A 25,312-nucleotide genomic window follows, 5' to 3' on the forward strand; every position below is an offset into this window, starting at 1 on the left:
CTCTTCCCCAACCTTCCTTTCTTTCCTCCCTCCCTTCTCCCCTTACGGAGGTTGGCCCTTGACGCCATGTTAGATTATGGCCCCGCCCACAGCCATAGCTGATTGGACCATGGATAAAGAATTAGGCCAATCAGATTCATTCCCCTTGAGTTCTGGAACTGGGCAGGGGATCCGGGCTTGCATTTGAACTGTGGAACCTAACTTGGAGAGCATTGCTGAACCACGTGCCCTGGGAGAAACAGAGGAAGCCAGTGTTTAGAGAGACTCGCAATGGGCACACAGAGACAGAGGCGGGCTTCAGACAAACTGAAAGAGCAACCTCGACACAGGACAGTTTGGTTTCTGATTCTATTAATAGGTTTTCATGAGATTGCACACATTTCCTGCACTTGCAGTCTGTGAGATAAGTGTTTCCTCAAAAAAAAAAAAAACTCCGTTTTCTGCTGAAGAATGTCACTTGATTTTCTGTAAATTGTAAACACACCCACACACTCACAAGACTAAGAAATCCGCCATTCAATCCCCAATTTTTTTTTTTTGGTAACTTTATATTCTTTCCATCACGAGGTCAGAACATTTCATTGCTGCTGTGAGACTCTCCAGAGTTCTCATTAAAGAGTTCAAGACAATGGCTGTTCCGTTAGCCTCGATCTCTGAGTGATTACAGAGAGCTGAGCCTTCTGGGAGACCCATGATGGACATATAGTGTGAGTGAGAATTAATTCATCACTGCTATAAGCCATGAGACACTGAGAGTGCTTTGTTATTGCAGCATAACCTGTCCTATCCTGATAGAATCATAAAAAGTGCTGAGAGACAATTTGCTGGAACTGATATTTACAGGGAGAAGAGAGCCAGAGAAAGATAAGACAAAAATTGGATGCAGTGGCTTATGCCTGTAACCCCAGCACTTTGGAAGGCTGAGGCAGGAGGATCACTTGAAGCCAGGAGTTCGAGACCAGCCTGGGCAGCATAGCAAGACCCTATCTCTACAAAATTAAAAAAAAAATTAACGAGGCTTGGTGGCATGTGCCTGTGGTCCCAGCTACTCAGGCAGCTGGGTAGGGGGATCACTGGAACCCAGAAGTTTGAAGCTGCAGTGAGCTATGATTGCACCACTGCACTCCAGCCTGGACGACAGAGCAAGACCCAGTCTCTGAAATAAATTAATTAAATTAATTTTTTAAAAAGAAAGATAAGATAAAGAGTCATAGAAGTACAAATGAGAAACCAGGAGAACATGGGACCCAGGAAAGTCATGGAAACCAAGGGAAAAAACTGGTCCAAGACACAGAAAGTAGCCAGTGATGTTGAATGCATCCAAGAGATCAAGTAACATAAGGAATAAAATATATCCACCCAGTCTGGCAACTGAGAAGTCTTTGGTAACCTCATTGAGAACAGAATCCATGGAGTGGAGGAGGTAGCAGTGGTGAAATAGCAGACAAGGGCTGAAGGAGTGGAGAGGGGAGAGCATGAGGGACCAGTGCAAGAGTGCAGCAGAAAGACAACAAACAGGCCGGGTGTAGTGGCTCACACCTGTAATCCCAACACTTTGGTAGGCTAAGGTGGGCAGATCGCTTGTGACCAGGAGTTCGAGACCAACCTAGCCAACATGGTGAAACCCCATCTCTACTAAAAACACAAAAATCAGCCGAGTGTGGTGGCGCATGGCTGTAATTGCAGATACTCTTGAGGCTGAGGCACAAGAATCGCTTGAACCCAGGAGGCAGGGGTTGCAGTGACCCAAAATCTTGCCACTGCACTACAGCCTGGGCAACAGAGGGAGACTCCATCTCAAAAAAACAAAAAAACAAAAACAAAACAAAACAAAAAAGAAAGAAAGAAAAAAAGAAAGAAAGACAAGAAAATAGATGTCTTTGAGTGGTAGCAAGAGCAACACTGAAGTGATTTACCTATTCTGGACATTTCCTATAAATGGAGTCATAAAAGATTTATCCTTTTGTGTCTGGCCTCTTTCACTTAAGCGTAATGTTTTCAAGGTTCATCCATGTTGGAGCATGGGTCAGTGTTTCATTCCTTTTTATGGCTGAATAATACTCCCTTCTATGGACTTTTGTCCTTTTGTGTATCCATCCATCAGTTGATGGACATTTGACTTGTCTGCCTGTTCACTGCCATATCTACTATTCCTGGTGCTCTTGGGAATGAGGGAATGAATAGCATAGACAGAGCTGTCCAAGGTCACAGAGCTGGTAAGATGTGAAGCCAGGATTGGAAGCTAGGCCATTAGTCCCCTAGAGCCTATGTTCTAAGCATCAGGCTTTACCTGTGAATCTCCTCTTTTTACAGATGAAGATGACCGTATCACTCAGATTCCCGGCAGGAAAGCAATGGCATACTCAAGTGGGGTAACTAATGATGGAACCATTTACAAAGGTGTGGACAGAGTTAAGAAAAAGCAATAGGAGATAGTGAGCTGCCTGGGGCTGGCAAGAGTGGGGAGCCCTTTCCACTCCCAGGACTAAAGGAGGGAGTGGTGCCCAGAAGCTCCACCTATATACAACTGAGAAGGGCAGGGCCAGGGAGTCACGTCCATCCTCACTGCTCTCCAGTCTCTTGACCTGGAAGCCAGAACGTGAGGGGAACCCTGATGCAGTTTGTATGGGTGGGAAAGTAAAAACAGTTTAGACTGAAAAACTAAAAATCTACCTGGCCACTTAGCAGGCTGGAATAACAGAAATGGATCAAGCCAGCTGTAAAGATAACAGGGAACAATATTTCTCTGTAGCTGTAAAGTGATAATACAACCTTGCTTCTTTGAGTGACTGCTGAAACATTGTCCTTTAAAATCAGAGACCTTCAGAAACTTTGCTGTTTGAAATTACATGACTAAGACTGAAATATTCCAATTTTGCCTGGAGGATCTAAGTCATCTTGACACAGAGAAGCAGCCTCAATTTACAACTCAGGAGCAGAGCTTCAGATGAAGAGTTTCTGTACACATTTGACATTTATCTTAGCTATGTTGCTTCCTAGGAAACAGGGCCCTGGGTCCTCTTTGCAATCCAGACTTGAAGTTGACAGCTTTGTACAGACCTGTTTTGCTTTGAGTCTATCAAAACATGACTTCATTTAGATTTTATCTAAACACCACTTTCCTCGGAATCCTATAATAAATCGCTGTCTTCCTTTGTTTGGTGATATGCAGTAGCTCTTCTGGTGGGTGGTGTCCCTCACTGAATAGGTCAATAAACCTAACTTTGTTGGACTGCCACTGTGTCCCTGGTGATCTTTGGCTGATTGGTCTAGGTCATGGGTCGACCTTCCGGGGTGCAGACTAGGGTGGAGAGTAACTCAGAGGGTCAAGCATGAAAGATCTGGCAGAAAAATAAAGCCCCTCCACCTCCACCACCTCTACCCCTGCAAATCTGATTTCCCCCACCAACTGCAGACCAGAGTATTATAAGGTGCAGTGGAAGAAAAGGGGGAGATCTTCATTTACCCAGAGCTCCTATACATCAGGGGCTGAATAAAGGGTTGTAGAAATGAATGAATCAATCTCTGAGTGGGGCTTCAGGCAATGGAAAGATCTCAGTCCTTTTCTGAGGCACAGTGGAAGCTCCGGGTCTTGTGACATTTGCAAGGCTGCCCCTTTCTCCCAACAGACATGAGACCAAAAAAGTGAAAGGAAAGGGGGGAAAAGTGAGAATTCTAAAAATGCCTATCCTCTGAACACCATCTTTGTGTAGGCATCTGGGGGAGGCCAGCTGGGGCGAGGTCATCTGCCAGCCGGGCCCATAGGACTTGGTGCTTCTTGTTTATTGCAGCCACATGTGGGGCCACTGCCAAGGCCCGCCCCAACTTTGCAGTCATTGGAGGAGCTTGAAGTTAAAGACTCCTGCTAAAAACCAGTACGTTTCATTTTGCAGTTACTGGGAGGGGGCTTGCTGTGGCCCTGTCAGGAAGAGTAGAGCTCTGGTCCAGCTCCGTGCAGGGAGGGAGCCTGTCACCATGCCGGCCTGCTGCAGCTGCAGTGATGTTTTCCAGTATGAGACGAACAAAGTCACTCGGATCCAGAGCATGAATTATGGCACCATTAAGTGGTTCTTCCACGTGATCATCTTTTCCTACGTTTGGTAAGTGGGATCTGGGGAGGACCCAGATCGATGCAGTGGCCGACAGCACAGAAAGCCCCAGGGGGCAGCTTCAGGTGCACATTCTGAATCTCACATGGTTTTCGAATCTGAGACGTGCTCTCACAGCCAGCTGGGCGGGAGGGAGGAAGCAGCAGCAGGCAAGAGGAAACAGTGCCAGGCTGCAGCAGAGAGAAGCCACAGGACGAGCGGGATTCCTTTCAGCTCTACTCCAGGCCCACCAGGGCGAGCAGGGCAGGGCGTGCCTGGGGAAGGTAGGAAAGCGCAGGGCAACACCCTGGAACCCCAGGGAGGAGGCAAGGATCTCAGGGCACACCTGGTGATCATGCTGGCATCTGAGTCACCGTGCTTGGGAGGAATAGGACCAGGCTTGAAAATGTATTATAACTTTAGATCCTCGCCAATGTCAGGAAGGCCCTGCTTTTTGGTTTTTGTTTTTTCTAAAAGAAACTTACTGAGATAATTTATACACCATACAATTGACCCATTTAAAGGGTACCATTTAATGATTTTCAGATTATTCCCAGAGTTGTGCAACCATCCCCACAATCAATTTTAGAATATTTTCATCAACTCAAAAGGAATCCCACACTCCTTTGCCATCATTTCCAACACTGTTTCTCCTCCTTCTCACCCATCAATTTACTTTCTGCCTCTATGGATTTGCCAGTTCTGGACATTTCACATAAATGGAACTGCACAATATGTGGTCCTTTGTGGCTGGCTGTTTGTACTTAGCATGTTTTCAATGCTCATCCATGTTGTAGCATATGGTGATACTTCATTCAATTTTTTTTAAGAGACAGGGTCTCACTATGTGGTCCAGGCTGGTCTCAAACTCCTGGACTCAAGTGATCTGCCTGCCTCGGCCTCCCAAAGTGTCAGAATTACAGGCGTGAGGCATTGCACCCGGCCGATACTTCATTCCTTTTTATGGCTGAGTAATATTCCATTGCATGGATAGACTACTTTTATCTATCCATTCATCCATTGATGGACATTGGGGTTGTTTCTCTTTTTTGGCTATCATGAATAATGCCACGTGAACATTTGTGTACAGGGTTTTATGTGGATATGTATTCTCCTTTCTCTTGAATATGTACCTAAGAATAAAAGTGCTAGGTCATATGTTAACTATGTTTCACCTTTGGGGGGAATGTGGAGCTGAATTTCACAGCAGCTGCAGTTTTTTACATTCTCATCAGCAGAGTGTGAGGGGTCCAGTTTCTCCACATCCTCACCAACGCTTGTTATCGTCTGTCTTTTTGGGTTTTGTTGTTGTTGTTTTGTTTTGTTTTTGAGATGAAGTCTTGCTCTGCTGCCCAGGCTGGAATGCAGTGGCGCAATCTTGGCTCACTGCAACCTCCACCTCCCCGGTTCAAGCGATTCTCCTGCTCAGCCTCCCGAGTAGCTGGGATTACAGGTGTGCATCACCACTCCTGGCTAATTTTTGTATTTTTAGTAGAGACGAGGTTTCACCATGTAGGCCAGACTGGTCTCAAACTCCTGACCTCAAGTGATCCACCCACCTCAGCCTCCCAAAGTGCTGGGATGACAGGCATGAGCCGCCACGCCCAGCCGATTGTCTGTCTTTTTTATTATAGCCATGCTAGTGGGTGTGAAGTGGTAGTTCATTGTGGTTGTGATTTGAATTTCCCTGATGATGAGTGCCTCTTATTCTCTGTGCTGATTGATAATGATGATGGAGGCAATTTGTATCTATAGAGAGTGGCAGTGTAGTTTACTAAGAGTTAGGGTAACTTATTTCATAATACTGGCTATGTCTTCTGGGCCAAGTCATTAACTTCTCTGAGCCTCAGTTTCTGCATCTGTTCATAGGGTTGTGGCAATTAACCAAAAAAAAAAAAAGGCATGAACAGCCCTTATCATGATGACTGACATAGGATAAGAGCTCCATATCTGATATCTATTTTTTAAAATAATCTTAATAATCTTTTTGAGTTCGGGAGCGGTGGCTCACACCTGTAATCCTAACACTTTGGGAGGCCGAGGCAGGTGGATCATGAAGTCAGGAGTTTGAGACCAGCCTGGCCAATACGGTGAAACCCTGTCTCTACTAAAAATACAAAAATTAGTGGGGCGTGGTGGTGCGTGCCTGTAATCCCAGCTACTCGGGAGGCTGAGGCAGGAGAATCGCTTGAACCCAGGAGGTGGAGGTTGCAGTGAGCCGAGATCACACCACTGCACTCCAGCTGGGCAACAGAGCAAGACTCCATCTCAAAATAATAATAATAATTATTATAATAATCTTTTTGATTATATAATAGTATATATGTATATAAAATACATGTATGTATTTTTATATACATCCTCTGCTCTGGCCCTCAAAGTAACCAGGTCCAAGTTCAGGATTTGAGATCTGGAAATGTGGATTCAAAAATCCTTCACTTCTTTGAGCCTTGGTTTCATCATCTGTAAAATGGGGAGAATTGTTGATAGGAATATTAAATGAACTAATAAATGCAAAGCTGTTTGAGAAATATATGGCATATAGCAATCCCTGATTAAGTGTTAGCTCCTATTATTAATAATGCTATTATTAGGATTACTATTATTTGATTCATATGTTTACTGTTCAACAAATACCGAATGGTAAACAAATATGCTGGGTTGGGCACGGTGGCCCCTGCCTGTAATTCCAGCACTTTGGGAGGCCAAGGCAGGCAGGTCACTTGAGGTCAAGAGTTCAAGACCAGCCTGGCCAACGTGGTGGAAACCCCATCTGTACTAAAAATACAAAAATTAGCCGGGCATGGTGGTGGGTGCCTGTAATCCCAGCTACTTGGGAGGCTGAGGCAGGATAATCGCTTGAACCCAGGAAGCGGAGGTTGCAATAAGCTGAGATTGCACCACTGCACCCCAACCTGAGCCACAGAGTAAGACTTCGTCTCAAAAAAATATATATATATATACATATATATGTGTATATATATATTTATATATACATTTATATATATTTATATATTTATATATTTATATATATACATATATATACTTATATATATTTATATATTTATATATATACATATATACTTATATATATGTATATATATTTATATATTTATATATTTATATATATTTATATATATTTATATATTTATATATATTTATATATATATTTATATTTATATATTTATATATATTTATATATATTTTTATATATATATTTATATATTTATATATTTATATATATTTATATATATTTATATATATTTATATATATTTATATATTTATATATTTTTTTATATATATTTATATATATTTATATATATTTTTATATATTTTTATATATTTATATATTTATATATATTTATATATTTTTTGTATATATTTATATATTTATATATTTTTTAATAGATATTTATATATATTTATATATATTTTTATATATATTTTTATATATTTATATATATTTTTATATATTTATAGATATTTATATATTTTTATATATATTTTTATATATATTTATATATATTTATATATTTATATATATTTTTATATATTTATATATATTTATATATTTTTTAATATATATTTATATATTTATATATATTTATATATATTTTTATATATTTATATATTTTTATTTTTTTATATATTTATATATTTTATATATATTTTTATATATTTATATATATTTTTTAGATATATATTTATATATATATTTATATATATTTATATATTTATATGTATATTTTATATATATTTATATATATTTATATGTATATTTTATATATATTTATATATATTTATATGTATATTTTATATATATTTATATATATTTATATGTATATTTTATATATATTTATATGTATATTTTTATATATTTATATATCTATTTATATCTATTTATATATATTTATATATCTATTTATATATTTATATATATTTATATATCTATTTATATATATTTATATATCTATTTATATATCTATTTATATATATATATGTGCTGAAATCTAAAATAAGACATATTACTTAAATCAGCTATCATAGGACCAATGGTAAAGAGCATAATTAGTAAATGCTCCCTTCTGCATTAATACATAGATTGTATGTCACAATTTCATGTAGCAAGTGATGGGACTTCCTGACATTCTTGGGCCCAGCATACAATCTTTTTATTTCTTTCTTTTTTAGAGACAGGGTCTCATTGTGTCTCCCTAGGCTGGAGTGCAGTGGCATGATCACAGCTCACTGCAGCCTCAACTTCTCAGGCTCAAGTGATCCTCCTGCCTCATCCTCCCAAGTAGCTGGGACCATAGGCACACATCATGCTGTCTAATTTTTTATTTTTTTTGTAGAGATGGGGGTCTCCCTACGTTGCTCAGGCTGGTCTCAAACTTATGGCCTCAAGTGATCCTCCTGTTTTGGCCTCCCAAAGTGCTGGGATTATAGGCATGAGCCACTGTGTCTGGCCTACAATTCCTTTTCTTTCTTTCTTTCTTTTTTTTTTTTTTTTTTTTTTTTTTTTTGAGATGAGGTCTCACTCTGTCACCGAGGCTGTAGTGCAGTGGTGTGATCTCAGCTCACTGCAACCTATGCCTCCCAGGCCCAAGCAATCCTTCCACCTCAGCCTCCTGAGTAGCTGGGACCACAGGTGTATACCACCACGCCCAGCTAATTTTTTGCATTTTTGGTAGAGACAGGGTTTCGCCATAGTTGTCCAGGCTGGTCTCGAACTCCTGAGCTCAAGCAATCCACCTGCCTTGGCCTCCGAAAGTGCTGGGATTACAGGTGTGAGTCACCATGGCCAGCCTTCAATTTATTAAAAGCAGATTCTTGTATAATAATAAAATTTCTAAAAACAGATTACTATGAGAACACCTTGTATTGATAAATATTTTTCTTTCACATGGTGAAATCATAACTTATATGTATTTAACTCCCTCAAATTCAGTTATACATGTTCCATGGGGACATGGAGAGAGAGAGAACAATATAAATAATGCAATGATTCAGCAACCGGGTTCCCTGGAGTAGGTGTGAGATGGGGTACTGGCATCTGGTGTTCCCTCCGTCAGTCTCTGCTCCCACGTGCTTTTTAGCGAGCATCTTGCTGCTCTACTTATTAATCTAGGTACATATTTTTCAACCACATGACCCCTAAAATAAGTCAACTCCTTCACCTTCACCTGGAGCAAAACTGTAAAAACAGCAACTTGTTCTAGATCTGGAGGCAAAATTGGCTCCAGCGGACCCACTGGGAAGTGGGAGGTGTTTGCTATGCTTTGTGGACAATTTAAGGGTTTAAAAGGCAATTTTGATGAGCCATGATTTTCATCTTAAGTGCCAACTTTAGAAGATAACCTTCAAATAAAAGTTTCTCTACTGTTTGTATTTTAAAATATAAAATGGAAGACAAAACTATCGCCAGCTTTGCTTTTTTACTCCTGGTTAATGGACTGTCTATTAACACCTCACTAAACGGCCAAATGGAGTCTCACAGTACACAGTTTGGGAAATGCTGCCTTAAGTTGCTCTGTGAAGCCTTAAGTTCGTGTAACCATGACTTAGCCATCTGTGAAATGGGTAGACCCATGGAGCATAGGAATTGGGGAATGTATTTTGCATCAAGTAGGACTGGTGTGGACCATAGGTGGAAATCCAGACAGGCTCGAGCAATGTTCAGGATACAGCAGCAAGTGACAGGTTCTGGCCAGCTGTCCCTACTGGGGCTGGAAGGACTAAAAGCCAGGATAAGGAGACAGGGCCTTATCCTGTCTCCTTATCCTTGTAATGGATATTTTGTATCCCTCCTTGTAATGGGATACAAAGCAGGGACTGGTTATGGCGGAAATTAACCAAGAGGCTGTTCAGCTTCTCCTATTCTCACAACCAAGTTCAGATCTGGAGTCAAAGGCAGGGATGCAGCTACAAGATGAGTTTGTGTTGGAGGTCTGTGTAGATAGGATGCTAAGCAGGTCTGTGTCGGCCAGGATCGTTTGGGCAGTAAGTGACAGAAACCCAACTTACGTTAACCACAAAGCCTCAAAGGGGAATTTATCTGATCATGTAACTGGGCAGCTGAAGAGATGGTGCTGTCCTCGGACATGGATGAAGATAAGAGTTCAAACTATGTCATCAGAGCGGATCCCTCTCCCTACATCCTGGCTCCATTTGCTTCTATTTGGCTTCCTTCTTGAACACCTCTGTATGTAGCAAGATATCCTCACATTCTCTTCTTTTAACAACCTCAGAGGAGCAAACAAGTCTTTCCTGATAGCTCTGCTAGGAAAGTCTCAGGAAAGACTCTGATTGATCAGATGTGAGTTACAGATCCATCCCTGAACCAATCACTGTGGCCAGGGCCAAGGTGTCATCCCATTGGCCAGCCTGGGTCATGTGCTGGCTCCCGTGGCAGGAAGTAGGGAGAAGACGAGGGAGACGTGTGAGCCCTGCGTGAACCACGTCCGGTGGATTTTCCTTAGGAAGGAAGATTCTGTTACCAGACAAATGGGAAAAGGAAGTGGGAAGGGTAGGCAGACAAAAATCAGTGTTCTATTACAAGGTCTTTCCAAAACCCAGAAATTAGGGATTTCTAAGTCTACCTCTCTAGTCCTGGCTTGTCTCAGCCCTGCAGCTGGGCTGTAGAGACTCCATCAGCAATTGCTTACCTCCTATTTTTACCTCGGCCCCTTCCTGAATCCCACCAGGAGCCCTGCTTCTCATCTGGGATGTGCTTCTTGGCCCATGGAGGTTGCCAGCTCACCTTGGTACTTTACTACTATTTGGTTTCTGTGACCACCAAGCTGTTGCTTAAACCAAGCCGCCTATGGTGGCACCACCTTGGAGAATTGTTTTTTATTTTTATTTTTTATTTTTTGAGACAGGTTCTCACTCTGGTTACCGAGACTGGAGTGCAGTGGTATGATCTTGGCTCACTGCAGCCTCGACCTCCCGGGTTCAGGTGATTTTCCCACCTCAGCCTCCCCAGTAGCTGGGACTATTGGTGCATGCCACTGCACCCGGCTAATTTTTGTATTTTTAGTAGAGATGGGGTTTTGCCATGTTGGCCAGGCTGGTCTCGAACTCCTGACCTTAGGTGATCTGCCCGCCTCGGCCCCTCAAAGTGCTGAAATTACAGGCGTGAGCCACCGCGCCCGGCTGGATAATTCTTTAGATTTTATTCCAAGTGGGTTGAGAAGCCATGGGAAGATTGTAAGCAAAGGAATAAAAGTTGGTTGCATTCTCTTTGGAGGATTTCCCTCTTCCCTGGAGACCAGTCCTCACAGAAGCTTTTCCAATGGCCACAGAAGACTAAGGAAGATTGAGAGAGGCACAGGAAACAATTCCACTCAGAGCTGCTGCTTCTCCACTGCCCAGTCAGCCTCCACTGGCGCCAACATGAGCCTGTGCTGTCATTCCTGGGACCAGGCTGGCTGTCGCCGTGGAGATGGTGCTGTTGTGCTAGTTTGTGGCTGTTAAAATGGAGCTCCTGGCTGGACACCTGTTTCCCAGTGGGTGGCCACAAACCTGTGAGTCTGGGCCTCCCCAGCTGAGTAGAAGTGAGCCCAGCACAGAGGCTGGGGAGGCCGCAGACGCCAGGAGGAGCAAATCCAAATCCAACCCAAGCATGGCCCCTCTGACCCTGATCTTTTTTTTTTTTTTTTTTTTTTGAGACAGAGTCTCCCTCTGTCACCCAGACTAGAGTGCAGTGGCATGATCTTGGCTCATTGCAACCCCCGCCTCCTGGGTTCATGCGATTCTCCTGCCTCGCCTCCCTAGTAGGGACTACATGCACGCGCCACCACACCCAGATAATTTTTGTATTTTTAGTAGAGATTGGATTCTGCCATGTTGGCTAGGCTGGTCTCGAACTCCTGGCCACAAGCAATCCGTCTGCCTTGGCTTCCCAAGATGCTGAGATTACAGGTGTGAGCCACTGCGCCCAGCCTGCCCCTGACTCTTCAGAGAAGTAGAAGCAGGAGGTCTGCCACATTCTCATCCCACCCTTGACACCTGGGTGATGTGCTAGAGCTTGAGGGGAAGGTCAGAGATAACCCAGTTTGGGAAGTGACCCTGTAGGAGGAGAAGAATCCAGCCATGTGACACACAGTACGAAGAGAACAGTAAATGCAAAGATCTGGAAACACAAGAGGAACAGCAAGGACAGCATGTCCCAGAACCTGGGGAGAGAGGACGGTGCAGCCAGAGCTGAGGGCAGGTCAGGGGAAGAGTTGCTATTTGATTTTCAGTGCCATGGGAAGCCTCTGAAAAGTCTTATGCAGAGAAGTGAAACCATCTCATTCATGTTTCTAGAAGCCTCATGGGCCACTGTGCAGAGCATAGAGTGTAGTGGGACAAGAATGACGGTGAGGGACCAGTGAGAAGGTTCCTGGAGTCACCAGATGCGAGGAGATGGAGGCTTGGGCTAGAATGGGCTGGTGGAGCTGGAGAGAGGTGGACAAAGCTGGGATGTGTTTTGGAGGCAGAAATGATAGATTTGCTAGGAGGTGAAAGATGGCTGTAGATTCCTGAGGGACGATGATGCCTTTTACCAACTTGAAGAAGACCAAGGAGAGGCTTGAGGACTAACACGGCACTGTGAAGGAGGCCAGGCAAAGGTGGAGACTGCCGTGAGCTGTGATCACGCCACTGCACCCTCGCCTGGGTGACAGACTGAGACCCTCTCTTAAAATATATATGTAATAAAAAATAATAAATAAAGGGCCAGGCGTGGTGGCTCACGCCTGTAATCCCAACACTTTGGGAGGCTGAGGCAGGTGGATCACCTGAGGTCAGAAGTTCAAGATCAGCCTGGTCAACATGGCAAAATCCCATCTCTACTAAAAATACAAAAATTAGCCAGGCGTGGTGGCACATGCCTGTAATTCCAGCTACTTGGGAGGCTGAGGCAGGAGAATCACTTGAACCTGGGAGGCAGAGGTTGCAGTGAGCCTAAATCGCACCACTGCACTCCAGCCTGGGCAACAGAGCGAGACCCCATAAATAAATAAATAAATAAATAAAGGATATCAGGCAAGCAATTAAAACACCTGCCTACTACCATCTATCCGCGTCCTTTTTTTCATGTCTAACACCAAAACACCAAAATAGCTGGAAGCATATCATGTCAAAAGATAAACATGATTCTTTCAAATGAATGGCTGTGGACTTATGAAAAGCTGCCTCCGCGTCTGATTTTCTTGTTTCAAGGGGTAATGATGGAGGCTTCTCTCCTGCACCCGCAGGCCTTCAGAGATGCCGCCCCAGTCCAGCCTCCCACCCTGGGCTGGAGCCTCCCAGCCCCGCTGCATGGGTAGCACAGTGTTGGGAAGAGGAAGGAGCAGTTTGTCTGGCTTTTTCACAGGCCCATAGCTGGCCGGTACAGTGGCAGAGAAGGCAAGGCCAAGGTGGGGCTGGGGAAGCCAGCAGGGGCCAGATCATGGGGCGCCTTGAGCTGCATCCCACAGGCACTGAGAAAGCATGGAGAGCTGTCCTCCCAGCCCCCAGCATTTTATTAGAAAATATTCAAACATAACAGAAAACATGAAGGGTTTTATGCTCATATTTTCATTTTAGAGAGATCATTCTGCTTGAAATATAACACCTACTGAGTACTGCTGAGGACTTAGCATGTGCCGGGTTCTGTTCTTAGCATGTGACATGTATTGGCCTATTTGATTCTCCTACATAATCCTGGAAGATTGGTTGTGGGAGTGGGTGATCATGACCCTAACAGCCTAACCATGTTTAGGGAATGCTCTGTGTTATGAGTTCCACCCCCCTAATCCATGTCACAGCTGAATGTCCCAGCTTCCCTTGCAGCTAGGACACAACAGGAGACCCAAGCTTTCCAAACATATGCCCCAGGCAACACTTTGATACACAAGGAATAACACTGGATGCTGGGTGTGCACAGAATTCAAATTCAGGAATGGAGGGAAGTACTGCCCTTTGACCCATGCAATAGGGGATCCCCTTCCTTGGACCCCATGCCTTAGAGGGCCCCACTCTGTCCCTCTGCAGACCGTGAGCTTCCCTATGGAATGAGGGGTGTCTGAGGCTGTATTAGTTTCTATTTGTTACACAGCAGTGGAAATTAACACAGTCCTACAGGCCTAAATCAAGGTGTCAGCAGGCTGAGTTCCTGCCTGGAGACTCTGGGGAAAATTCACTTCCAAACTCATTTTTGTTGTTGGCAAAATTCAATCCCTTGAGGCTGCAGGACTGGGCTCTGCTCCTCGCTAGCTGTCAGCCTGGGGCCACTCTCAGATTCTGAAGTCCTCCCACATTCCCTGCCACATGGTCCTCTCCATCTCCAAGCCTGCTATGACATAATGCATTGTTCTCATGCTTCAAATCTCTGACTTCTCTCCCGGGACCGGAAAAAGAACACTCTCTTCTTTTAAGGGGCTCATATGATTGGGTCAGGTCAACTCTGTCATATCATGGAGTCTCACCATCTTGCCCAGGCTGGTCTTGAACACCTGGGCTCAAGTGATCCTCCTGCGTTGGCCTCCCAAAGTGCTGGGATTACAGATGGGAACGCTGTGCCCAGCCAAGGCCAGCATCTTCAGACCTCTCTGCCCTGTTTTCTCATGGCCTTCTCCTCTTTGTGTGTGTGTCAAATCTCCTTCTGCCTCTCTCTTATAAGGACGTGTGTAATGGCACTCAGGGCCCACCTGGATGACACAGGGTCATCTCGCCATCTCAAAATCGTTAACTTTGGCCGGGTGCAGTGGCTCATGCCTGTAATCTCAGCACTTTGGGAGGCCGAGACAGGTGGATCACTTGAGGTCAGGAGTTCAAGACCAGCCTGGCCAGCATGGTGAAACCCTGTCTCTACTAAAAATACAAAAGTTAGCTGGGCGCATGCTTGTAGTCCAAGCTACTCAGGAGACTGAGACAAAAGAATCGCTAGAACCTGGGAGGCAGAGACTGCAGTGAGCCAAGATTATGCCACTGCACTCCAGCCTGGGGGTCAGAGTGAGACTTCATCTCAAAAAAAAAAAAAAAAAAAAAAGATGGCTGGGCACGGTGGCTCACGTCTGTAATCCCAGCATTTGGGAGGCCCAGGTGGGCAGATCACTTGGGGTCAGGAGTTCATTCGAGACCAGCCTGGCCAACATGGTGAAAGTCTATCTCTACTAAAAAAAAAAAAAAAAAAATTACAAAAATCACCCAGATGTGGTGGCAGGTGCCTGTAATCCCAGCTACTTGGCAGGCTGAGGCAGGAGAATCTCTTAAACCTGGGAGGCGGAGGGTGCAGTGAGCTGAGATCACTCTGCTGCACTCCAGCCTGGACGACAGAGCAAAACTCCATCTCAGAAAAAAAATTAACCAGGCAGGGTGCTGTGTGCCTGTAGTCCCAGCTACTGGGAAGGCTGAGGTGGGAGGATTGCTTGATCCTGGGAGGTTGAGGCTGCAGTGAGCTGTGTTTGTGCCACTGCACTCCAGCCTGGGCGACAGAGTGAGACCCTATCTCAAAAAAAATAATATCAGCTAGGTGTGGTGGCTCACGTCTGTAATCCCAGAACTCTGGGAGAGCGAGGTGGGTGGATCACCTGAGGTCAGGAGTTGGAGACCAGCCTGACCAACACGGTGAAACCCCGTCTCTACTAAAAATACGAAAATTAGCTGGGCATGGTGGCAGGCACCTATATAATCCCAGCTACTCGGGAGGCTGAGGCAGGAGAATCGCTTGAACTCAGGAGGCAGAGGTTGCAGTGAGCCGAGGTCATGCCACTGCACTCCAGCCTGGTGGCAGAATGAGACTCCGTCTCAAAAAAAAGAAAGTCTCTTTTTACAACTTTTTTGAGGTATAACTTACATATCATAAAATCACCGGTTTTAAATATACATTTCAATGACTTTTAGTAAATTTACCAAGTTGTGCAACCATCATCACAATCCAGTTTCAGAACATTTCATCAGCCCAGTAAGAGCCCTCACACCCATTAACAGTCACTCCCCACTCCCACTTCCTTCTGGTGGTTGCTCAACCCAGGTAACCATGAATCTATTCTCTGCCTCTGCAGATTTGTCTTTTCTGGACAATCTTTCTTCTTCAACTCAGCAGAGTGAGTTCTGTTGTTTAGAACTAGAAACCCTGCCCAGTAGAATACTAATATCCTCTTGTTTTGTGGGGGAGTCAGAGTCTCGCTCTGTCACCCAGGCTGGAGTGCAGTGGTACGATCTCGCCTCACTTCGACCTCTACCTTCCGGATTCAAGCGATTCTCCTACCTCAGCCTCCTGAGTAGCTGGGATTACAGACGTGCACCAACACACCTGGCTAATTTTTGTACTTTTAGTAGAGATGGGGTCTCACCATGTTGGCCAAGCTGGTCTTGAACTCCTGACCTCAAATGAGCCACCCGCCTTGGCCTCCCAGAGTTCTGGGATTACAGGCATGAGCCACTGCACCCAGCCCTAATATCCTCTTATTACAAAAGAAGAAACAATGACTCAGAAAGATTAAGTCACTTACCCAAGGTCGTGTAGTCAGTAAGCAATAGAGCTGAGATTGAACCTCACTCCAAAGTCTATGCTCTCACTGAAGTATTGCAGTGTAGAGAGTGGAGGGGACAGGGTGAGATTGGAGGAAGGGAGGGCATTTAGGAGACTATTGGGATGTCCAGATCTGAGAGTTGATGGTGACCTGGACTGAGGAGGTGATAGAGGCAGAGGAGAGAAGTAGATGAATTTGAGCATATTAGGAAGTGAAACAGCAGGATTTGGCAACTGAACGGGTGAGTGGACAAGAGGGAGGGGATGAGTCAAGGAGTGCACCATGCTTCTGGCTTGGGCAACTGATGGGTACTGGAATAACTTGCTGGGATAGGAAATGCAGGAGAAACAGTCAATTTGGGGTGGAAGATGAGGTCAGGACTGAAGGCATTGAGTTTGAGGTGTCTATGGAGTGTACAAATGGAGATGTTGAATGGATGGTTGGATATATGAATCTGGAGCTGAGATGTAGGTTTCTATATCACCAGCATATAGACGGCAACCAGACCCTGGAAGAAGCTGCAACCGACCGGCAAGAGAAGATGTAGATAAGAAAGCAAAAGGGCCTAGAAGACGCCCCCGAGGAGTGCTAACCTTTAAAGGGTGGGAGCGCAGAAGTCCCCAAAAGATTCTGAGGAGTAGCCATGGCGATCCAATGAAAGTCAGGCACAAGTGGATTCCTGCAAGCTAAGGGAAGGAGGTGAGGGAAGTGGGGAATGGTCACAGTCAGTGTCAACTGCTGCTGAGAGTTCCAGGAAGGTCAGGTCCTTGGTGTATCTATTGGATTTAGTGACAATGAAGTTGTTGTTTACTTGGCAAGAAAGGCTTTAGAGAAGGGATGGGGGTGGGAGCCAGACTGGAGTGGGTAGAGGAGTTAGTGAATTGAGATGTGGAAGTGGATGTGATGACTCACCCTTTCTTTCTTTCTTTCTTTCTTTCTTTTTTTTTTTTTTTTGAGACGCAGTCTTCCTCTGTCACCCAGGCTGGAGTGCTGTGGCGTGATCTCCACTCACCACAACCTCTGCCTCCTGGGTTCAAGTGATTCTCCTGCCTCAGCCTCCCGAGTAGCTGGGATTACAGGCATGTGCCACCACACCCACCTAATTTTTTGTATTTTTAGTAGAGATGGGGTTTCACCATGTTGGCCAGGCTGGTCTCAGACTCCTGACCTCGTGATCCATCTGCCTCAGCCTCCCAAAGTGCTGGGATTACAGGCGTGAGCCACCGCACCCAGCCTGGTGACTCACTCTTTCAAGGGACTTGGCTATAAAGAAGAGAGGCACGGAGTGGCGGTAGGAGGGATTAAGCTGGGGAGGGGAGACATTTTTAAGATGAGAAATGATGTTTAAATGCAGATGGAAATGGGGCAGGAGAGAAAGGGAAGTTGATGGGGTAAATGAAAATTATCATCATCATCTTCCTCACCAGCACCAGCAGCAACCAAAAGGAAAGCTTGTTCTGCTCTGGTACTGCCCTGTTAGACATTTCTTCTTTATACTGAGCCACAATCTATCTCCCTGTAACTTTCGCCTTTGGTTAGAGTTCTGCCTTGTGTCCCTCTTCTACTCTTCAAATGGCTGCACACTGCTACTATGTCTGTCCTCTTCTTCAAACTCACAGCCCCCATCCTACGGGCCATGTGCTCCCAACCTGGCGACCAGACCCTCTACTGTCCCAGCCAAGTTCACATGACCATCCTGTTATTTGTAAAGCCACTTTTTTTTTTTTTGGAGATGGAGTCTCACTCTGTCGCCTAGGCTGGAGGGCATGGTGCAATCTCAGCTCACTGCAACCTCTGCCTCCTGGTTTCAAGTGATTCTCCTGCCTCAGCCTCCCGAATGCTGGGATTACAGGCACACATCGCTATGCCTGGTTAATTTTTGTATTTTTAGTAGAGACAGGGTTTCACCATGTTGGCCAGGCTGGTCTTGAGCTCCTGACCTCCAGTGATCTGCCTGTCTCAGCTTCCCAAAGTGCTGGGATTACAGGCGTGAGCCACTGAGCCGGGCCAAGCCCCCCTGAAGAGGCAGTGTGCACACTCTTGCTTTGCTGATAGAAGCATGAAATGGTTCAAGTTTTTGTGATTTGGGAAAATGAACTCAGATATAAAATGTGCACACCCTTTGACCCAGGAGTTGTCCTATGGACTTAATGTCTTAGGTGTGATAAGAAGCTTGTGCAGGGATTCCTGGCAGCCTGAATGCGGGGTGGACAGACAGTGAGCACAGTGGTTAGGAGCACAGCCTGAGTGCATCTCCCTGAGATCAGGAACAGGACAAGGATGCCCACTTTCACCACTGCTGTTCAACATTGTACTGGAAGTTCTAGCCAGAGCAATTAGGCAAGAAAAACCAATAAAAGGCATCCAGATGGTAAAGGATGAAGTAAAACTATCTTTAGTCACAGGTGGCACAATCCCATATAGGGAGAATCCCAAAGAATTCACAAGAAAACTGTTAGATAGAGCAAATAAACCAATTCAGTCAAGTTGCAAGGAACAAGATCAACACACAAAAGCTAATTGTGTGGGTTTTTTTTTACACCAGCAATGAACATTTGAAAGGGAAATTGGAAAAAGAATTCCATTTACTGTTGCGTTTAAGAGAGCTGAGGTTGTGAAGCCGCATGGCTGTGTTTGGAGCTGGTGCTGCCATTTACCATGTGACCTTGGACAAGCTTCTCACTTCATTCATGCCACCGTTTATTCAGCTATTAGGTGGGGGTAATACTAGTACCTTCCTTATAGAGTTGGTTTTTTGTTTTTGTTTTGGCGGGGGAGAGTTAATATATGTTAGCAAAATGGACTTAGAAGAGTGGTTGGCACATGGTAAGGACTATATTAGGGTTACCAAAAAATGTTTATAATTGGGAAAATTGAACAAAGGTTCCAGTAAATATCCATCCTGGAGGCTGGTTGATAAATTATCACAGTGTACCTTTTAGCTTGAACCATATGGAACTGCCTATATTCTATAGCTATGGCCTACAAAATGCAAAATGGGCAGTTTTGTTTTTTTGTTTGTTTGTTTGTTTTGAGACAGTCTCAGTCTGTCGCCAGGTTAAAGGGCAGTGGCACGATCTTGGCTCACTGCAACCTCTGCCTTCCAGGTTCAAGCAATTCCCCTGCCTCAGCCTCCCAAGTAGCTGGGATTACAGGTGTGCACCACCACGCCCAGCTAATTTTTGTATTTTTAGTAGAGATGGAATTTCCACCATGTTGGCCAGGCTCGTCTTGAACTCAGGGCCTCAAGTGATCTGCCTGCCTCGGCCTCCCAGAGTTCTGGGATTACATGCGTGAGCCACTATGCCCAGCCAAAATGGGCCATTTCATATGTTCAATCTAAACACTAGCATACTCTTTAGCCACTGAAAATGACTGTGTATCATAGATCTATCTTTATCACAGATATATCTTTACTGTCATAGAAAGAATTAATAACATATTATTGAATAAAAATAACAAGTTACAAAACAGCTTGCAGCCACATTTGTAATATCAATATATCTATTTGTGTGTCTAGGTGTGGATATAAAGAGATATCTAGAAGACACTCCCATTGCCTATGGGAATGACTTGGGCTGGGATCTTTTTTATTTATTTATTTATTTATTTATTTATTTATTTATTTATTTTGAGATGGAGTCTCGCTCTGTCACCCAGGCTGGAGTGCAATGGCATAATCTTGGCTCACTGCAACCTCCTCCTCCCAGGTTCAAATGATTCTCCCACCTCAGCCTCCCAAGTAGCTGGAATTATAGGCACCCACCACCGCACCTAGCTAATTTTTGCCTTTTTAGTAGAAATGGGGTTTCGCCATGTTGCCCAGTCTGGTCTCAAACTCTTGATCTCAAATTATCCACCTGCCTCAGCCTCCCAAAGTGCTGGAATTACAGGCGTGGGCCACCACACCCAGCTGTGATCTTAATTTATATTTTTTCTTTTTAACCCTTGATTTTTACCCTGTTAGACTGACTTTAGGAGTCTGACCCCCAAAACTGCAAAAGAATAAATTAGTGTTGTTGAAAGCCATTAAGTTTGTGGTAATTTGTTAGAGCAACAACCAGAAACTAATACAATCGGGATTTAACTTGCCCTGGGGGTGCTGGCTCTCCCCAACTTTCTTCTCAGAGCATCTCTTGGGTCCTTGCCCCTTGCTGAGTCCCCACCATGGCTGGGTGGACCAGCGATGGACCTGATCAGATTCTCCTCTTGGAATTTTAAATAAAAGATGCAGAGGCTGCACGCCAAGCTTCTCTGTGCCGCACTGAAGGCACAGTGCCTGGAGCTACCATTCTTTAGGGGTCCATAAAGATGTTTGTTGGCCTGAGTTAGGCGTGAGCTAAGAGATACAAGGGATACACTTTGGGGGCTCAGCCCTTTGATGTTACCTTTGCTCTGGAAGCCCAGGGGCTGTAAGATGGAGAGGAACTTTGCTGAAAGGGAGGTCCTCCCTGCAGAGCTTGCAGAACAATCTAACCATGCTGGCATGGGGCCCATCCCACCTGCGATGCCAGTGTAAGTCTGTGACAGTCACTCATATTCAGAGCATGTGGACTGAAACTCTGAAGAATGACTTTATGGTGGGCACCTTCGTCTCCATCTGGTGGGTCCAGAGCAAGCAGCCTGAGGGTTCCATGGGCCCAACCTCACCCTCCATCCTTATTTCTCTGCCACTCCAGGGCTCCTCCTCAGCCAGACTTGCCTGTGAGTGCCCCTTGATGGCTGTATTAGTCTGTTCTCATGCTGCTAATAAAGACATACCCAAGACCGGGTAATTTATAAAGGAAAGAGGTTTAATGGGCCCACAGTTCCACATGGCTGGGGAGGCCTCACAATCATGGCAGAGGGCGAAAGGCATGTCTTACATGGTGGCAGGCAAAAAGTGAATGACAACCAAGCAAAAGAAGAAACCTCTTATAAAACCATCAGATCCCATGAGACTTATTCACTACCACAAGAACAGTATGGGGGAAACTGCCCCCATGATTCAATTATCTCCCACTAGGTCCCTCCCACAACACATGGGAATTATGGGAGCTACAATTCAAGACGAAATTTGAATGGGGACACAGCCAAACTATATCAGTAGCCCTGGATTCTCTCCCATTAGCTCTCTTCTACTTCCCAAAGTCTTTCCAGCTTTGTTCTTCTTTTTTAGATACTGGAGTCTCACCGTGTTGCCCAGGCTTGTCTTGAACTCCTGGGCTCAAGGGATCCTCCTACCTCTGTCTAACAAGTAGCTGCGACTATAGGCGCACACCACCACACCCCCACAACTTACCCATCCTCCCCAGCCCAGTGAAATCCCTAGGTTCTTCACACTCCCATTAGCTCCAGGCACCAGCGGCTTTGCCTTCTACAGAATGCATAACATTATAGCCTCTTAGAGCAAAAAGGTCATGAGGATTGCGGAGGCTGGGAGTTCTCTCTTCATTCAGGGATTAAACCAACCACCTGGAGGGGTGACATGGCTTGCCTTAGTCACCAGCAAGGTCGGGAGAGTATTTCTGGGATGGTCATTAGCACTTTCTTTCCAAAGGGAGGACACTACAAACTCACTTTCATGATCACAGGGTCCCCCCGACAGGTGAAGTGTGCAAACTCGCTTTCATTCCCTTTTTGTCTTTGACGCAGCTCTGAAGCGTTTTAATTCTTAAAATTTACATGTTCGTGATGACACAGAGACAGGTTTTCTGTTTAGGAGAGGGCCTGATTCCATGAAGGCTGATCGATCATATGTTGCACATTGTGGGATGAACATGAGAGATCAGAACTGAGCTTCCCAAATGGTGGGTCACATGACCCAGTGTTGTTCCAGGAGAACGTTGCAATATTCAGCATGAGAAAGCACTGCACGCCCATGTATGTGTTGGGATGCTGGGCTGAAATGTATTAATGAGCAAGTATTATCATATTTGTCTATGGAATTCTATTTAATAGCTATGTCTCATGTGTGCTGATTGGGTCTCAAATCTGGGTATCTTACCCCAACATCTTTCTTGAAAATCCTTCTTTTTAAATAAATGTTGGCCGTGTGCAGTGGCTCATGCCTGTAATCCCAACACTTTGGGAGACCAAGGCAGGTGGATCACCTGAGGTCAGGAGTTCAAGATCAGCCTGACCAACATGGAGAAACCCCGTCTCTACTAAAAATACAAAAATTAGCTGGGCATGATGGTGGGTGCCTGTAATCCCAGCTACTTGGGAGGCTGAGGCAGGAAAATCACTTGAACCTGGGAGGCGGAGGTTGCAGTGAGCTGAGATCGTACCATTGCACTCCAGCCTTGGCAACAGAGTGAGACTCCGTCTCAAATAAGTAATAAATAAATTTATAGAAATACTAAAATGTATTGTGAATAATATAACACCCACGTACCACCATCCAACTTAAGAAATAAAGCATTACTAATCCAGTTTTGCTCCCTGCAAACTCATCCTTCATCCCATTCTCTTTCCTTTCGCTTTATAAACATCCTGCAGCCAGGCACAGTGGCTGCACCTGCAGCCTGAGCTACTCGGGAGGCTGAGATGGGAGGATCACTTGAGCCCAGGAGTTTGTGGCTGTAGTATGCTGATTGCACCTGTGAAACAGCCACTGTGTTCCAGCATGGGCAACATAGCAAGACTCCATCTCTAAACGAAATCCTTTTTTTTTTTTTGAGACAAAGTCTCACTCTATCACCCAGGCTGGAGTGCAGTGGTGTCATCTCAGCTCACTGCAACCTCCGTCTCCCGGGTTCCTGCCTCAGCCTCCAGAGTAGCTGGGACTACAGGCACACACCACCACAACTGGCTAATTTTTGTATTTTTGGTAGAGATGGGGTTTTGCCATGTTGGCCAGGTTGGTTTCGAACCCAGGGCCTCAGATGATCCACCTGCCTCGGCCTCCCAAAGTGCTGGGATTACAGGCATAAGCCACCATGCCCAGCCTAAAAGAAATCCTGAATTTGACATTTTTAATTCCCTTGTTTGTTTTAATATTTCTACAGCACATATATGTCTACATATGTAAAAATATATAATTTTTTATTGGGGTGAAATTCACATAACATAAAATTAACCACTGTAAACATGAACAATTCAGTGGCATTTCGGGCTGTGCAACCACCACCTCTATCTAGCTCCAGAACATTTTCGTCACCCCAAAAGGACGCCCCATGGCCCTCAGGAGTCACTCCCCATTTCTCCCCACTCTGTCCCCTGCAACGACCAATCTACTCTCTGTCTCTGTGGATTTACCTATTCTGGATATTTCATATAAATGGAATCATACAATATGTGGCTTTTTGTGACTGGTCTCTGACTTAGCTGGGTGTGGTGGCACGAGCTACCCACCTACCTGGGAGGCTGAGGCAGGAGAATCGCTTGAACTCCAGCCATAAATTATATTGTTTTCAAGGTTCATCAATGTTACTCACCCACGCTGGAGTGCAGTAGTGTGACCTTGGCCCCCTGCAACCTCCACTTCCCCGGTTCAAACGATTCTCCTGCCTCACCCTCCTGAGTAGTTGGGATTACAGGCGGATGCCACCACACCTGGCTGATTTTTTGTATTTTTAGTAGAGAGAGGGTTTCACCATGTTGGTCAGGCTGGTCCTGAACTCCTAACCTCAAGTGAACCACCCGCCTTGGCCTCCCAAAATGCTGAGATTACAGGCGTGAGCCACTATGTCAGGCCTAGTCATTTCATTTTCACTGCTGCAAAGCATCTCATTTTAAAAAATTATTTTATTATTATTTTTTTGAGACAGGGTCTCACTCTGTTGCCCAGGCTGGAGTACAGGGGTGCAATCACAGCTTACGATAGCCTTGACCTCCTGGGCCCAAGCAATCCTCCCACCTTGGCCTCCAGAGTACCTGGGACTACAGGCATGTGCCACCACACCCAGCTCATTTTTGTTCTTTGTTTTTTGTTTTGTTTTGTTTTTTGAGACAGAGCTTCACTCTTGTTGCCCAGGCTGGAGTGCAGTGGTGCGATCTCAGCTCACTGGAACATCTGTCTTCCAGGTTCAAGCGATTCTCCTGCCTCAGCCTCTCGAGTAGGTGGGATTACAGGCTCACACCACCGTACCCAGTTAATTTTATTTTTAGTAGAGACGAGGTTTCACCATATTGGCCAGGATGGCCTCGAACTCCTGACCTCAGGTGATCCATCCACCTCGGCCTCCCAAAGTTCTGGGATTACAGGCGTGAGCCACTGTGCCTGGCTCAAAGCATCTCATTGTATGAATCCAACAATTTATTTATCCATTCATTGTTTGAGTACATTTAGGTTATTTCCTGCTTTCCCTCTTACAAGCAATGCTGCAGAAACATTCTTGTCCATAGCTCCTCCGGCACATGTACAAGAGTTTCTCTAGGGCACAAATGTAAGAGTTTTATTGCTGGGCCGTGGGGAATGCTCTTCTTCAAATGTACGTGCTATTGTCAAATCTGAGCTGTCTTTTCAGGAGCCTACTAGTGGTTCTCAGCCCTGGCTATGCATTAGAATCACTTGGGAACTTTTAAAAAATATGTGGGTGTCTGGATAACTCCCCCGACCTGTGGAATCATAGTCTCCAGGGATGGGACTGGGGACCTGCAATTTTGAAAGCTCCCTGGGTGATTTACACAGCCAAGGTGGAGAATAGCTGGGACTCAGCCTTGGCCCACTCTGTCTCAGCTTGCCAAGGTCAGCTCATAGAGGGCAGCCAGCATCTTAGACTTGCTAATATCAC

General features: G+C 44.9%; 1 protein-coding gene across 1 annotated transcript in view; it reads left to right on the top strand.

Moving 5' to 3' along the window:
- Nucleotides 1-3,829: 3,829 nt before the first annotated feature.
- Nucleotides 3,830-25,312, top strand: part of P2RX7 (purinergic receptor P2X 7) — a 56,450-nt gene continuing 34,967 nt past the window's right edge. The window contains exon 1 of the mRNA XM_054444658.2: nt 3,830-4,100. Coding sequence (XP_054300633.1) covers nt 3,976-4,100 — 125 coding nt within the window. The 5' untranslated portion in view covers nt 3,830-3,975. The remainder of the gene's footprint in view (nt 4,101-25,312) is intronic.

This window comes from Pongo pygmaeus, chromosome 10, assembly GCF_028885625.2.
Source record: "Pongo pygmaeus isolate AG05252 chromosome 10, NHGRI_mPonPyg2-v2.0_pri, whole genome shotgun sequence".
In the NCBI taxonomy this organism is placed as follows: domain Eukaryota; kingdom Metazoa; phylum Chordata; class Mammalia; order Primates; family Hominidae; genus Pongo; species Pongo pygmaeus.